The sequence below is a fragment of the Diabrotica undecimpunctata genome, chromosome 5 (assembly GCF_040954645.1).
Source record: "Diabrotica undecimpunctata isolate CICGRU chromosome 5, icDiaUnde3, whole genome shotgun sequence".
In the NCBI taxonomy this organism is placed as follows: domain Eukaryota; kingdom Metazoa; phylum Arthropoda; class Insecta; order Coleoptera; family Chrysomelidae; genus Diabrotica; species Diabrotica undecimpunctata.
In genome coordinates this window covers 14,249,558-14,267,360 of record NC_092807.1, presented here as the reverse complement: position 1 = coordinate 14,267,360, position 17,803 = coordinate 14,249,558, and the positions used below count along the sequence as shown (strand labels likewise).

The following is a 17,803-nucleotide window of genomic DNA, read 5'->3' as shown; positions in this document are numbered from 1 at the left end:
TTGAATATTTTTTGTACAATTATAAATCCCATAGAAAATCTTATTATACATTTTTTTCTCTATCCTGCACAATAACGTTTTTCTTCGTACTTATTACATACTTCAAACTTCGATGAAAATAATTAAAGAGACAATTACCTTTTCATATGCAGCTAATATTATGATAAACTATTGAATAATTATTTTTATATAATCTCAAGAAATTATTTTTTTGTGTGTAATGATAATAACTGGAATCCCCCTCAGAACTTTAAATTAAACAAAGTTATGGCAAAAAGTATTCCGAGAATAGTCCACAAATATAGTAGGTATATATAAGAGATTTACTTTACAATTACCAGAACAAGTGAAATATTCTTTATAATCATTAACCATGATGTGCAAATTGGTGGTAAGTACTTATTATCTAGTAACGTAGAAACTGTGGTGTTTTTCTTCTGTAATGTTCAACAAGAAAATGTTATCGATCATTGTAAAATGTACATCCTGGTAGTATCTGTTTTACCATCTAAAGGAAAACAAAACGTTAATTACTCTTATAATAACATCAGTAGCTGTTATTTTCGCTTTTAGATAGAGATAGTAGATATTTTTATAGAGTTCTATAATTAATTTGTCCCAGTCCTTTGGACTTTTGGATATTTTTAAGTTCACTCGGTGTTTTTGGTGTACGTTTTTTTAAAATATTTTATACATATTCTGGAACCCTGTACCAGCTGGGTATCTGAGTCCATTCACTAATGTTTCTTTGTCAAGAAACTTATTTTCTTCTGACACCTCTCCGACCTCCTTTATTTTGCCTTTAAAAATTAGTTGTAGTATTCTATATCGATTTTTCCTCAAGATATGTTCCAGATAAGACATTTTCCGGTGCTTAACAGTCTTTAATAATTATCTGTCCTTATTATTAGTACTTCCTCGTTAGTTTTTCTTCAGCTTCCTTAAATGCGACAATTAAAGAACCGTCTCCTTTGTCTCACATACCAGAAAAATAATGTTACACATATTCAATGAGAGACTAAAAACTTTCCTACAAATAGAAATACGCCAAGAGCAAACTAGATTGACCGAATGTAGAGGTACTCGAGAACATATTCTGAATACAAAACAGATACTAGAAAAATCTAAGAAATTCAACATTCCACTATACGTTTGTTTTATATATTATCAAAGAATATAGACGCATATATGCGTCTATATTCTTTGATATTATGGCAAAGCGTTTGGCAGGGTCCAATGGCAACACTTATGGAAGATAGTAAAAGAAGTAGGCGTACAACACTTAATTTCGCTTATAACTGAACTATACACACACTACACACTACTGGAACAGTTAAAGTGCTTGACACAATCTCGAACGAATTCCATCTAGAACAAGGATGTCAGACATGGATGTATACTCTCTCCACAATGATTTAATATATATGGGGAGCATATTATAAGAAGAGTGCTTGAAGGATGGGCAAATTGGTTTGTAAATTCATTACATATTTCCTCTGGATCTTCTAGTTGTTCTCAGAGTTTTCTTATTCTATTGGTAAATTACTGTTTAATGTTATCTTTTTGCTTATATCGTCAAAGCTGAGTTCATTGTTTTTTGTCGCTAAACTCATTTTAATCTTAGTATAACTCACTTAGAAATATGTAAGTGGATGGATACAATATGCGTTTGAAGTCACTTGATAGTTTCCAAAGAGGGTTTGCTGCCTTCGATCTATGTACAAACACCAGCTAAAATGTCTTTGTAATGGTGAAAAAATCGCAGCAGGACAAATATAGGATACAGGATTAATTTAAGGGAATACAGTCAAATTCACAGACGACTTACTGACAATTGAAAGACTGTGAGGGTGATAGTGGGGCAGCTGCCTGGACACTGCAGACTTAATAAGTATTTGAGTCGTATGGGCTTGACGTAAGAGATTACTTGTCTGAAAACTGTCTGGTAATCAATATTTGGAACAACAATCTACAAAACACGATATAAATGATCTTCTTCAGAGTATAATCCTAACAGTTATGTAGAAAAGGACTTAAAATATCACAATAATTAGGAATATAAATATAACAATAGCAAATAATTATCAACCAATGTTATTTCTACAAGTAGCCAGCAAATGTTCTTTTAGATGTTTTTTATCTTGTTCCTGTTTTTTTTTTCAAACCATCTTATTTTACGGTAACTAATTTGGATATTCCTATATATATTACAGGATCCAACTTGTAAATACAATACATTTTGAAGACGGCTATCATCGTATTTCCGTTCTGCTCCGCCAATCCTCTCGGTCCAACGCATGTTCCTTCTCCAAACCTCTCGATTCCATCGCTCTTCTAATTCCTTCATTCCATGAGCGTCAAGGTCTACCTCTTTTTCTTCTTCCAGAGGGCTTCCATCTGTGAAATTGTTGGAGCCAACGTTCGTCAGGCATTCTCAATAGGTCTCCAAACCATTTTAAACCTCTTCTTTCTATTCTGTCAATGACCGTTTCTGTAGCATTCATGTGATTTCTTATAGATTCGTTGGTCTTCCTTTTCAGTCTTGATGTTCTAGCACTTCGTCTCAAATAATCCATTTCAACTGCCAACAATCTTCTCTTCAGGTCTGCATTAATTGTCCATACTTTAGAGCCATAACAAAGAACTGATTCAACCATGGTTTGCCCTATTCTTTTTTTGTACCTTTTGGAAATATTGCGATCCCACCATAAGGAGTTCAGACATCCTACAATTTTACGTCCCTGATTAATTCGGTGTTTAATTTCGGTTTCTCCCAAGCCGTTCTTATCAATGAGTGTACCTAAATATTTAAATTTTTCCACTTGTTTGATTTCCACGTCCTCGTCTATCAACACTTCAAACCTTGCATTTGAATTGATAACTAAATATTCTGTTTTCTTCATGCTGACTTGTAACCCCCATTTTACATATTCTCTGTATAGACGCTTTATCATAAATTCTAAATCATAAGAATCTTGAGCTAGGACGACTTGGTCATCCCCAAAGTTCAGGGAGAACAGTACGTCATTTCCTATGGGGATTCCCATTCCCTGGTAGTGGTTTTTCCAATTTTGGAGGGCTGCCTCAATATATAAATTTAACAGTAAGGGTGACACACTGCATCCTTGTCTTAGTCCTTTAGTTACTTTTATTGGCTCTGATACTCTATTTCCGATTTTTAGGTAAGTAGTGTTATCCCTGTATACTTCTGTGATTATTTCTAAAAGGAATATTCCTAAAAGGAATATTCTTAAAAGGACTAATGCCGAGTTGTTGTAAAGCTTGCCATAATTTAAGTCTTGGAACTGTATCATACGCCTCTTCTAGTTCTATGAAGGCTAGATGTACTTCGGTACCAACCGCTATTCTTTTTTCTATTAATTGTTGGAGTATAAACAAGTTATCAGTGCAAGATCTTCCAGGCGTAAATCCACTTTGGTCTTCGCTAATTAGATGTCCTACATAATCTTGTATTTTTCCATTTATTAACTTTCCAAACAATCTCCCAAAAGTAGGTAGGACACTTAATCCTCTGTAGCAGTTAGGATCTTTTTGATTACCCTTTTTAAAAATGGACACTTGGTGGACGGTTTTCCATTCAAATGGTACTTTAATTTGTTGGCAGCATTGATTCATTAGAAAAGTTATTCGTTCTATTAGGAGTGGACCTCCTGCTTTACGTAACTCTACAGCTATATTGCCAGGTCCTGGAGATCGCCCGTTTTTCATTTTAATTACCGCAGTACGGACCTCGTTGTTAGTAGTATTAATGTTACTATTTGTTTGTCTCTCCATACTGTATTCCTCTCCCATATATTCCAATCTGGACTCTTGGAGTAAATTTTTATAGTGATTTTTCCACTTTTCTATAGGAATTAAGTTCCTTAAGGAGTTATGGATGTTTTTCTTTAGATTAGTGATAGTTCTCCGTGCTTCCGTAGTCTGAGAACCACCAATTAAATTTTTAACTTGGACACATTTTTGTTCCCAGAAATTGTTTTTTGCTTCTTTTATTTGATTGCGTACTTCTCCGTTTTTCCTTTGATATATTACTCTATTGCTAAATGTTTTATTTGTTAGCCATTTCTTATATATTTTGTTTTTTTTTCTTGTATCATTTCTTTTACGTTTTCTGTCATCCATGGTGGTTCGTGGTGTTTTTTGTCGTTGTTCTCTGTTCTACTTCATACTTCATAAGCAATTTTTTTTATTATCGTTTTGATGTTGTATTCTTGTTCTACATCAATATTTCTTTCCATCTCATTTAGCTCCTTTTCTAATCTAGATTGAAAAATATGTTTAATACTTGGTTGGAATAAAAGGATAAAAGGTGAAATTTATATCTCTCCGTTTTGTACTCTGTAGTATTGTTTCTCTCACTTTCGGTGTTCTGTTTGTAGTATTGTCTAAAGGGGTACAACAGATTAGCTAAAAGAAAGTAGTGATCTGTCCCACAGTTAGATCCTCTTTTTATTCTGCAGTCTTGACACTTAAATTTTGATTTCTGTCTCATTATTATATAGTCTATGATCGACTTCTGTTGGAGTGAAGGTCGTTCTCGTGGATATTCCTAACTGTACTATTAGGTATGCTATAGATAATCTCCAAGGTTATGGAAGGCCGCGATACAATCCCATAATTTTTCATTCGTACTTACACAATTATATTTTTATATTGTTTTAGTTGGTCACTTTGGCCGTATATCTATGCCTTGAAGCAGCATCTGGACAACATGCTACTGGATTTAACCCCAATCAAAATCGTCCCCACGCAACTGGATTAAACCCCAATCAAAATCGTCCCCACGCAACTGGATTAAACCCCAATCAAAATCGTCCCCACGCTACTGGTTTTAATCCAAATGCCGGCCGAGGACGTCACAACAGAGATTTAACCAGTACTAACAACAAAGGACCTTTAGACCATCCAAAAGTTCTCGAACCTCAGTAAGTAATTCATGGTGACAAGGTTAATTTGCCTAAATGTTTTAAATCGCTTAAAACAAAAGCTTGGAAAAATATAGCACCCAACAAAGGAAAAATGTGTCGAGAAAATTTAAAAAATAAGTATAAAAATATAAAGGTGTAAAAATATACAAAAATCTACAGAAAAACTAGTCTTCTAAGTAAATGTACTACAAATAATACAAGAAATAGGTACTATTAGTCCAGTCAGAGAGTTGACCCCTAAAAATTATACGAACAAGCTGAGTTTTGCTGAGAATATTAATTTTGGAACCTCAAAAAAATCCAAAAATGTTTTACCATTGTTACCCCCGGACTTTCCCCTAAAAACCCCCTCGCATGGGGGTAAAAACGCAAAAAAATTCATTTACCAAGAATCTGTACACCGTAGAAAAAAATGTTTCAAATAAAAAATGTAGCTGAGGTAATTTTAAACAAAAATATTTATAAGCATTTTTTGTGTAGAATGAACCGTTTTCTTAGAAACAACGCTTGTAGTGATCGTCGATTTTGCATGTCAGTTACGCCCGCGAAATCAATATTCAATAAACTTTGTATCACCTCGACGGTAAAAATTCGATATCTTTTGATCCAAGTGTCCTATTGACAAAAATCAAGATGCATTTGAAATCCAAAGAGTGCAGCTTTCGTATGCAATTTTTGTGTTCTGCCGAGAATAAACTCAGTTTTTTAAATGTGTTAAATAAATTAACAAATCGCAATTTTTGACATTTTTTTTTCGATTCTCGTGAGACCAATAAAATTGATCACTTTCATTCACCAGTTGTAGTAAAATTTTCATTTTTAGAGATCAATTTTCAAAACATATGACATGAAATTTCAATTTTGAGTTGTGGTAACAAATATGGGGCATTTAAGATATGAATAAAAATGCAGAATTTAATGTTTTACATTACAAACGAACACACTTCACGGTAAATGCATTTTTGGTAAATGCAATAAAGTTTTGTTTTTTGAAAAGCGTAGTAGGGTAATTAAAAAAAAGTTTTAAATGTTTTATTTAGATCGTTTGTTCGTGAGAATCGTAAAAGATGGCAAAAATCGCGCCACGTTTATTTATTTAACAACTGTATAAAATTTGAGTGTACTTGCGACAAAATACAAAAACTGCATACGAAAGCTGAACTCTTTACCTTTAAAACCCATCTTGATTTTTGTCGATAGGTCACTTGAATCAAAAGATATCGAATCTTTACTTCGAGCTGATACAAATTTTATTGAACATTAATTTCGCTCGTAACTGACATGCAAAATCGCAAAATTGCTTCAAGCGTTGTTTCTAAGAGAACAGTACATTCTATAGAAAAAATGCTTATAAACATTTTTGTTTAAAATTATCTTAGGTACATTTTTTATTTGAAACATTTTTTTCTGCGGTGTACAGATTTTTGGTAAATCGATTTTTCCGTTTTCCTCCTTTACGTGGGGGGTTTTAGGGGGAAACCCGGGGGTAAAAGTGGTAAACTTTTTTGCATCTTTTTAAGCGTTCTAAAATTGATATTTTCGGCAAAATTCAGTTTGTTCGTATGATTTTTAGAGGTTCAGTGGCATTTTCGTCTCTGACGACTGGAGTATACTGTGGTAAAAATCTACTATGTACTAATAAATTAAGAAACAAACTGTAGACTAGACTAACTCCAGACGAGTTGAGTAGGTCTTTAGACATTTTTTATAAACACAATATTTTTGCCCACACTAGGGATGAAATTCCTTTTGATTCTATTATATTTTATTCAAACTTGTACTTGATATATATTTTTATATTTTCAGTGCTAACTCAAACGGACCTGCTCATCCCGGACTTCCACTCGCTCCAGGCCCAGTAATTCATCCTCACTAAAAGATTCAAGAAGTCGAAATGCTGATATACATTTTTGTTATAGTTTACATTGTAATATAAATTTTTAATATAGTTGAAAAATTGATTTTATTTGATAGTTAGTGGACGTTTAATTCTTAAGGGCCCTATTCACATGCGGATCTATTCGGAGTATATGTCCGACGGACAAATCCTCCGGACAGATGCGTACGCCGTTTGTGGTTCAAGACCAGAGTATAGTATATACCATGGTACAATTATTGATACAGAATATTCCAAAATCGGTTCGCATCGCGCATGACGTAGTCAAGAACACTTCTTCACGCAACATTTGAATGTAGTTGTATAGGAAAGACTTTTAATTTTAAGTTTTTTTATATAATTTGCCTAATTTAATTATAGTAATTATAAAGAGATAATAAAATTGTTATTTTTTTATTTAATCATAAATAATATTTTGTAGTTAATTTAATTTTACTGATTTTTGGTACAGTTATTTTTTTAACATAGATATCCTTTATAAAATAAGTTTAAATTATCTTTTATTACAGGTAGGTACAGGTTGATCAACTTATACTCCAGAGTTCTATATTTCAAATATTTAAAATGATACAAAAAAGTGGTAACTACATAAAAATGGATCAAGTATAGTTAAAAATTTTAAAATTATTTTTAAATATACAAGGTATTCCCACTTCTTAATTTGTTAATGATCACTTTGTAATGTAGGTACACAAAAGTTGTAAGTATATGCTGACCTAAACACAAAATCAAAATAAACAATGATAAAGTCAACTTTATTTAGATCTGGCTGAGCTAGCTGGCTATCGAATATGAGTGTAGTGATGTCACACAATACTGCACAATGTTTTAAATTACATATTTTGTAATTTTCACACATAAAATTATCTTGGTATTGTTTAATAATGATAATACTACGAGCCTAGTAGGTCCATGGCTTGATGTACTATTCTTTGTCACTCCCTTTTCTTTCCCAGTTCGTTACGTTAAGTTTTCTCATATCTTCTTTAACTTCGTTGCTCCATCTTGACCTTGGTCTTCCTCTTCGCCTTTTGCATGCCAATGCACTAGGTAGTACCTAGTACCATTAATACATAGTACATAGTACCATTTTGGGAATTCTAGATGGGATCAGTCTCTGCACATGGACCAACCAACTAAGTCTTTGAACCTTAATTACCGCTAATATGTTGCTACTAGATTTTGAGCTTCCAAACTAAGAAAAACTCCTGGTGTTTTTTGTTGTGGCCCATTTTTCAGAAGCATACATCTCTATTGGCCTTATTACGGTTTTGTATGTCCTTAGTTTTGCTCTTCGAGATATATTTTTGCTTCTTAACAACCCATTGAAAGCATATACTGCGCTGTTGCCAGACATAATTCTTTTCTGTATGTCTTCCTCACAGGTAGGTTCTCTTGTGAAGACATTGTCTAAGTACTCAAATCTTTTAATTTTTTCGAATTTATTTTGTGTTACCTTTGCTTTTATCATTGTTACGTACTGCCCCCGAACGAATTTCTTATTTGTGCATTCCATATACTGCGTTTTTGCTTCATCTATATACATTCTCTTGGTTACTACCTTCTCTTTCAGTTTCATAACTGTTTCCATCAGCTCTATTTTCCTTCTAGCCAAGAGTACCAAGTCGTTAGCAAATGCTAAGCAGTGATATTTTTTGTGGTAAATACTGTATACTATTGTTTATCTTGACTTTATTTGGTGTCCTTTGAAGAGTTAATGTTGTTGTTGTAATATGTTAATAGGAAAAAAGTGGGAAATTTAAAAAGTAGATAGATAGATAGATTTATTCATGTAAATTTCGACATTAGTACATTCGTCAAACCTGTATAATAAAAAATATAATACAATACATGATATAGATACTCATCAATATGAACAGATAGATACACAAACCACAGTTTCTATTCAATAGAATAGAAACTCTAGTAAATCAAGAATTCTTTAACACTATGTTTAAAAGACTTAGAAGATGACTGTTTATATCTTATGGGTATAAAACAGAACAAAAAAGAAATATGCTTTATTGCTGCACAAAATTGTGCAATTTTATGGACAAAGCTTACAAAAAGTCAGAAAATAACAATAATTAAAATTTACTGAAATTACAAAAATCGCCAATATCACAAAATAAAAGATAATAATATAAACAATTACTTGCAAAATTTAAATAAATTGCAAATTGCATAATGATATAGATATACAATGGCAAATAAAAACTTTTAGTTTTACAAAAAAAACTACTATACAGTATAATAAACAAAACAGCAACTAAACACCACAGGTACTTTCTAAGATACTATAATACTTTAACTGAAGAAAAAACGCGCTAAATTGATACTATGTCAAAAAAACTCGTTAACTATAATTACAAATAATGGGTTCGAGCGTTCTTGACTACGTCACACGCCTGGGTCAGCTGTCAAATGTCATGCGCAATATCATACCTTGTGTTCATTGTACTATGAGTATATACTCTGGTTCAAGACGACGAAGACGGACAGCGAGCCAGACATATACGCATATGTGTGAATAATTTCGGATTTGTTCGCTGAACGAAGATTGCTTGTTGAATGTTTATTCTAACCACGCTAGTAAATGTGTATTTATATTACATTAAACGGCATCTCCGATATAAATTGAAAATCAAAAAGTTGATAGAATATGAGGAAGAATTCAATACTGTATCACAAATACTCAATAGCAGAAGTAAAATAGAACGACAGTAAACGAGAATCAATAAAAAGTAATCATACACGTACCAAAAAGTCATTAATGCAATTATATAAACTGAAAATAGAAGAAATATTTAATTATCCTTAAAAGCAACCAATAATTACCAAATCATATCAAAAACAAAGATTACTTCTTGATAGAAAAGTGTGCGACAGGTTCTTCGGTATTATTGATCAGAGAAAACTTTATGACATCAGGATATGAATGGCATGAGTGTGAAGAATATGAAGAATACAGAAAAACAAAGCCGTTATTCGGTAGAGTGCGTAAGAGTTGTTATTCGGTATTAATCATCAGAGAAAACGTATCTTATAACATATGAAGTGGAAGAGCAGTGAAGGATGAATGTATCGACGTGGCAAAAGTAGAAATGATATCCTGCCAAAAAGAAGCTACAGAGGAGGTTTGCTATTCCAACGAAGGCGGGGAGACCAGGAAACAAAATATCTGCATCGAAAAATAAAAGATGTATGGACGTATATTTTGAAAAGCTATATTAGAAAGAGAGACGGAATGACTAAATAACACAACAAAAAAAAACATTCCTCACGAGTGGACCGTAAGAATAAAAAACCGCCCTCTTCTAATTAAAAACTCCGTCTAGATGAAATATGCTTCATATTTCGAGGTACCGCCGTTTCCATGGCACCCAACTACAAACCCTTACAACAATCACCATCCTCCAGGTCACAGCCTGGCCAATTACAGTGCTGACATTCAAAACACTGACACAACATTCAACACACAAATTACTAACTACACATCACAAAGACACCCCACACATTAAAATACACACCAAAACTCATAGCCACCCCATAAATCACAGAGTATTACCACAACTGCAAATTTTACACACACATTTTAAACACCGGAAGCCATTCCAAACTCAACATCGAACACATGACACAATACATAAACAACTTTATGTTACAAAACCCACATCTCAACTTAGAGCTCATACAAATACTTACAGTCGTTGAACAGGAAGTTGATAATCAATCGGTATGCATACGCTCATCCGGTTTGACTAGAGTATCCATTACTATAGATGGATGCCAGATTTAAACACTCACACGACACAAAATACAAGATAAACCACATTTCAACCAAATTCTGCAGCCAAACCCCACTCATCCTAATCATTTCGGCGACGAAAACTATTTTTTTTGCAGTCTACGTGAACAAATCGGAATAAATAGCCTACCTTTACACAACAAACCCAATCAGTGATAAATCTCTAAAGAAAACACTCAAAGGTCTTATCGGAGCCAAATACCTTACCATCACAAATAGATCCAACCAAAAAACACTCACCTCGTCTTCCACTTCAGTCCCAGAAAACATCACGTAAACATATCTAAACAAACGCATTCCTTTACAATTCTGCAATCAACGCAGATTCAATCGTTTATTTATAACTAAAAATCTACTCGGTTCAAAATCCTTACAGTTAACTCTGCCGGCAAATCTGCCACACTTACAGCCAGATCTAAAATCAATACATCGTCTCTACAAAAACGCCTTACATCCCATACCGAGGACGATAACATTACAGTTAAGTACACTTAATACACAACGTTACAACCAACACACTCAAAATGAAACACATACGACTCAATCTACAGAACGATCAATTCAAACAATCGATACGAACCATCCCCTACAGCCATGACACACAAGCAAGAACAAACACACAAAATCACTTAACAGGACAACACAACGCATATAAATATCTTATAGAACACATTCCACCAAACATTTGCCAACAAAATCATCTCAACAATATTTTAAAATTAAACGAACTTCTTCCCAACAACATAGCCAACTTCACAGTCTATTCATCAGACGACACATTCCAGCCCCTAAATATCCACGAATTCCAGAGAAAACTAAGAAACAACAACGGTGATAACATAATCACTATTGGACACAGATATTTCAAACAACACCCCACAAAAGTCTTTTAAAACAATAAACAAAATCCAATCAAACCTCCATCTCGTCATGACTGGCGTTAACAAAATCTTTCACAAGAAAACATTAAAGACCGTCTATCATAAGACCACTTCCCTCACACTAAAACATCAGAATAATTGTCCTCCAGAATTGTATCCCTACGCACTTCGTTCGAATCTTCGCAAACTCAAAACAAAAGTTTGCGGAAGCACTGAAGTACCGTATTAAGCTGAACGAGGAGATTATACATTCTGAGATCCCTGGATCGAATAACGTCATCCCCCTGCGCTTAAAATACTGTTCTAGGTGCTGCCAAAGCGAACAACACAACACAAAATACCAACAAAGATCCACTATCTGTCCAAACTGCGGACAAAATTACAAATCGTATGAATGGCAAATACACCATCCTGTCCAAACTGCCGCGGCATACACCCGGCATATTAATACAAATTTCAAGCCAGAAAATGCGCTCCCATAACACAGAAAAAGATACAGACAGTCACTACCCAGACAAATTCCCTCAAACGAACTCACCTCGGGCATAAAGTCGATAATTAACCTCATATTTATGATATTTTGTAAGACGTTGGCTGTCTATACTGTGGACAACAACACAGGTCTACTTCATGCCCCACGATAGATGTTCCCAAATATCCGAACTGTAATGGAGGTCACCCGGCATTTTCAGAAAAAGGTCCACACCGAAGAATTAAACCAAAAGACACAAAACACACTTCCAAGCAAATCCCCTCATACGACCTATCCTCGGACATGAAATCCCTAATCCACTTTGCATCCATGATCCTCTTCAATGAAAAGAGGAGTGACACAATCAAATGTCCAATGCACTATATTGGTATACAATATCAACCTCCTGCTACAATTCCATAAAAGAAATCTTCACTCAACTCCACAGATAGACACACAATACAACACACACATTGATTATTCATATACACACTTATCATTTACCTACACATACTTAACCTCCACCCAAGCTCATAAACCATAAACATACAAACACCAAAAAAGAAACAAGTCAACAACACACAACCAATAACTACACAAACCCGCACAATCCACACACACCAAACACTAAACAGTGAGCACCCCGTACACTCCTTAAAAGTTGCATTCAAAATCACAACGACAGGGGGAGATTGGTTTTCTTTGGTTTTTCAATCTCATTGCACAACGACACCTGATCCTAGATATAGGACACAGCTATAGCTATCTTCCACGCGTTTAAACCGAACAAAACAAAAAGGCCAACAATCTGAAAAGGACCGTTTTTCCAACAGAACTTGTACTTAGTTGCCGGCTTGGTCCAACCGGTACAAAAAGGCAGGAAATCCTTCTGATATCAGTTATCTTGGCTCTTTGTGTAGTGTCTTTTATTTCCAAAAAAAAACACAATCTTTTAAAAACTTTAGCAATTTGAGAAAGTTATGGAGTTTTCTAAATATGTCATTTTTTTGTGGTTTGGTCATTCCTGAGTTCTACTTTAATCTTATTTTTTTATATATCTTTTCTGGTGGCATTCGTTGTATTTTAATCAGACTGTCACGTTGCATATAATATATCGAAGATAAAAGGTTTTATGTTTAACTATATTTGATTATTGGAAATGACAATGTTGACGTACAAAGTGGTGTAAGAACTATTGCATATCGTTTTCATTGCTTGTTACTATCAGATACTTCTCTGATATTGTATTTCCTTATTTTAGTAATTTTCTTAACAGTAAGTTCTCAATAATACTAAACAAAGTAAGCTTCAATTTGTCTTCCTTGCCAAATTAAAAATATGTCCCCATAGATACTCACAGACAGCTGCTAAATGGTATTCTATAGAAAATGTCACACTGAGAGTGCAGTACGGGCATGTACGGGTAAGATACGGCAATGCTTTTCTTATGGAGAATAAAAGCGCAGGGTTGTCGGTTTTCTCCAGCTGTTGATTGCTCATTGTCTCAAAGGACCGGCTTGGATAAAATGCATCTGCCGGCAGTACGAGTAAAATATTTTATATCATGTATACGTATACAGTAAAATAAAAAGGCATTGATGAGTTATTGACAACGAAAACTATGAATTTTGCATATAAAACGTCAACATGAGATATACAATTGAATCATATTCATAAGAGTAACATTTGAACACCTCTTTACAAGAACAACATACAATAACTGTAGTTTTAATGTTTTACATAAAATAGAAATAACCTACATAATTTCTAGGAAAGAGTTTGGAAACTTGGAAATGATATTATTTATAGATATTATATATAATATTCAAATTTCCAATTCTTTCATAGAAATTAGATTTTTTCTATTGTATGTAAAATATTAAAAATACAGTTATGTTGTTTCTATAAATAGGTCTTCATTTCTTTTGTAAAACTTCTGCTACAAATTACCATCATTAACATAATCACCTAAATATGGCCATAAACTTGTTTGTCATAATTAGTATTTGATAAACTCCAAGCTTTCCCTATTTCACCCCCTACCCATCCTTAGGGTGAAAGTGCTTTTGGAAAACGAAACTACACTTCAAAATTTAGTCCGAGTTTCAACAGAGAGCATGGAGTCCCATAAGTTTAAATCCGGTGAATTATTTAACGGTTGCGCTAAACTCGTAGTGTTAAATGTGTTGTGTTTTTTACAAAATACGGAACAACTTAATGTAAGTGCTGCTGTAAGACGTACTTCGTTGATGACTGGTGTTAGCGAAAGAAGCATTTACAATTTCAAAAAAGAAAAAGAACAGAGTGAAACGTTGAAATCTCCAAAAAAACGTAAAAAACGAGTGTGTCAATCAAATTCTAGAATATTCACATATGACGAGGGTGTAAGAAGTATTCTACGGAGAATTGTTTATTGTGAATTTTTCAAAATTTGCCGCCATTCTTAAAGCATATATGTACATAACTTCATACAAGGTAATGAGAATATACAGCCGTTGTCTCTTTCTACTTTATACAGACTTCTGAAAGATATTGGATTTGTTTATAAGAAACGTGGCCGAAGAAGCATCATGGTGGAGCGAGAGGATATTATTCATTGGCGCCATAATTATTTGAGAACTATACGACGTTTGCGAAAAGACCATTGCAATATCATATATTTGGACGAATCGTGGGTTAATGTTGGCCAATCTATAAATTACGAATGGTGCGATACTTCGATACAAAACAGTCGTGATGCTTTTCTCAAAGGTTTAAGTACTGGCCTAAAAGCACCTACTAAACGAGGTCCACGATATGTTTTATTGCATGCAGGTTTTTCAGGAGGTTTCTTTCCTGGCACACAGCGTGTTTTTCTGGCAAAGAAAAATGATGGCGACTATCACGATGAAATGGATGCCGCATATTTTGAGTCGTGGTTTAAGGAGACATTAATATCAAATTTACCAAATAATGGTCGCAGGAATGTCATTGTAATGGACAATGCATCGTACCACTCCCGTAAAGAGAGATTCCCTAACAATTCCTGGAATAAAGCTGCAATCAAGGAATGGCTAGTGAAAAAAGACATTTTTTTCGAGGAGTGTTATTTGAAATCCGAGCTATTAGAAGCAGCGCGTGCTTTTAAAGATCAATACGATAAGTATCATCTTGATGGGTATGCTTCACAACATAATGTTTATATTTTAAGGCTTCCTCCACTATATCACTGCGAATTGAATCCTATAGAAATGGTGTGGAACCAAGTTAAGCGATATGTAGGCTTTACCACTTTTAAAAACGACGAGGTACGCCAGTTGATCGACGACGGTTTCGCACGCGTCACAGAGCAAAATTGGCGCAATTATGTCACTCATGTTGTTAAAAAAACGGAAACTGAGATGTGGACTGCGGACAACCTGCAAGATGACGTAGACCAATTGATAATACACGCGAACACAGGGGAGAGTAGCGAAAGCGAATCCGACATCTCGGATGAAGAGGACGACTTTAGTATAATTAATTGAATATCTGTGAGTAACCTCGATTATTTTACACTGTATAACCAATAAAATGCATTTACCAGTCCAATCAGAGTATGGGCTTTTCGGATATTGGGCTGGGTGCATGGAAATCGAGTTACCGGAGGTTCCACCCGGTATATTTATAGCTATCAAGAAATATAATTTAAAATACATTTGTTAGTTTAATAAAGTATACAGTTTTATAATAAAATTCTCGCTAAAAACTTAAGGTCTTTTTATTTAAATTCATGCCTCTTATTTGGCTACTTGAAGGCAATTATTTTATCAATATATTATTTTATAATAAATAACAGAGCCCGGCGTAGAGATCTGGGTACGGTTCTGTGACTACCACTTGGACCTGTTTGTATCGCCAAGCACAAGGCGTGAAATCCGGCAATTGTGCATTCCTATATTATGTAGGAGGTAGGTAGGTAGAAACCTAAGACTATTGTAGATGACACTGAATCTTTTTTCTAGAATATTAGTTATCTCTGCTCTTTGTGTAGAGTCTGTCTCGAGAAAAATAAAATCTTCTAAACTTTTTAGCAATTTCAGAAAGTTATGGAGTCTTCTAAGTACATGAATTTCTTTTTTTATAATTTCTTAGTTTTCTTCTTAGTAAGAGTGGTATAGGTAACACTGAATCTTTGTTCTGGAATATCAGTTATCTCGACTTTTGTAGTTCCTTATCTTAGGCGCCATTTTCTTATTATTTCGTTATTAATAATATTAAATAAAACAAGATTCAATTGGTCTTCCTTACCAAATTCAAAATTTGTCGCCACAGATATTCACACACAGCTAGTAAAGGGTATTCTCGAAAAAACTTTCAGTGATAACCCAGTCGCCGGCGCTCGTTCCACAGAGATATCCGACGCCTAAATGTTTCGGCAGAAACCTAAGGGTGGTATAGATAACACTGAATCTTTTTTCTGGCATATCAATTATCTCGGCTCTTTGTGTAGCGTCTTTCTCGAGATAAATAAAATCTTCTAAACATTTTAGCAGTTTCAGAAAGTTATCTAGTATTCTAAGTACGTGAATTTCTTTTTTTTGTAATTTCTTAGTTTTACTTTTATCTTATCTCTTTGATATATCTTTTGTGGTGTCATTCGTTGTGTTTTAAACGCCTAGTTGGATCTAATATAATATGGAAGTTAATTTATCAGGGAGTTAGCAATTTCAAAAATTTTGTCCTTCGTTTTTTATAAAGGCCTTTAATTTCGCTTAGTGTTAATTTTCTAAAAACGTAATGATTTTATTTTTTGTTGAAAATAGTAATTTTAGCTTAGTAGTTTTACATCTTGCCAAGTCAAGGTTTTTTAACTTCGCCTACCAGATCATTGAGTAGATTTTCTACCTCAATGCTCTTGTTGCCGGTCCTAAGCCCGGATAGAGGAGGAAGGTTCTTGGACGGGATTAGCACTTTAGCCAAAAAACCCTTGTCTTTTTTAAAAAAAATATATCAGTTTTTCGGTACAGATTATTTATTACATTTTTAAAATTTGACACTGTCCGACAAACAATGCTGCTAAAATATTTTATCGTGAAGCAGATACACGAACAGCTTGATGACTGTGATGAAGTTTCTAAGTGGTTTTAAAAAGATCAAGAACGATCTAATTGAGAATGGAGACTACCGCGACCCAAAGGCATTCAAATTCCAGTCAGCAGTTATAGTACTCATGAAAATAATCAGAGAAATGTCCGTTTACGAGGACAATTCCCTGATTATTCTTGGGACATATTGTGTAGCAAGGCAAAACCAGAACAAATAGTTATTAATGATTTACGCTTCATGAACTGAAATAAATATCGTTAGTATGCAAAAAAATTAAAAGTCTTGGTAATTTTATTGTTTAAACAATTAAAGGTACTCTAGTGTAAGTCAACAGTTGATGTAATTGTATGCTCATAACTATTTTCTTTTAATCCATTACTATGACATACACCAAAAAAAGTGTATTATTCCTTCTTAGCATCAACGATATAAACTCTCTTGTTCTCTCTCCAATAAAATACTCAATATACGCAGATAATCTTATTATTTATTGCCAAGGTAAAGTTACAAGGAGCACATGCTCTTTATTCCAAAACACTCTTAACAATCTTCATACCTGTTCCACTAAAATTGGAGTCAAATTTTCATCTGGAAAATCTAAAGTCATAAACTTCTCTAGAAGACATTCATAGATCACACTCACCCTCCTCTACTTTACCTAAATGGCTCTCCTCTTCAAGTAGTTGATAAACACAAATTATTAGGAGTAATATTCGATAAAAGACTTAC

At 33.9% G+C, this 17,803-nt stretch overlaps 1 protein-coding gene across 2 annotated transcripts; it reads left to right on the top strand.

Annotated features, from left to right (window-relative positions):
• Window positions 1-249: 249 nt before the first annotated feature.
• On the top strand, window positions 250-6,906 carry LOC140441104 (uncharacterized). 2 transcript variants are annotated; one of them, XM_072531546.1, is made up of 4 exons: window positions 250-391; window positions 4,684-4,808; window positions 4,845-4,946; window positions 6,756-6,906. In XM_072531546.1, exons 1-4 carry the CDS (start codon window positions 374-376, stop codon window positions 6,823-6,825), a joined length of 315 nt encoding a protein of 104 aa, XP_072387647.1. In that variant the 5' UTR covers window positions 250-373; the 3' UTR covers window positions 6,826-6,906. The 2 variants fall into 2 exon arrangements, with proteins under 2 accessions (XP_072387647.1, XP_072387646.1); XM_072531545.1 differs by having other exon boundaries at window positions 4,684-4,946.
• Window positions 6,907-17,803: the final 10,897 nt, after the last annotated feature.

What these genes read in the sequence shown, in the direction of transcription:
- LOC140441104 (XM_072531545.1), top strand. An exon ending in CCAAAAGTTCTCGAACCTCA is followed by an intron (nt 4,947 to 6,755) that starts GTAAGTAATTCA and finishes TTATATTTTCAG; the next exon opens with TGCTAACTCAAACGGACCTG.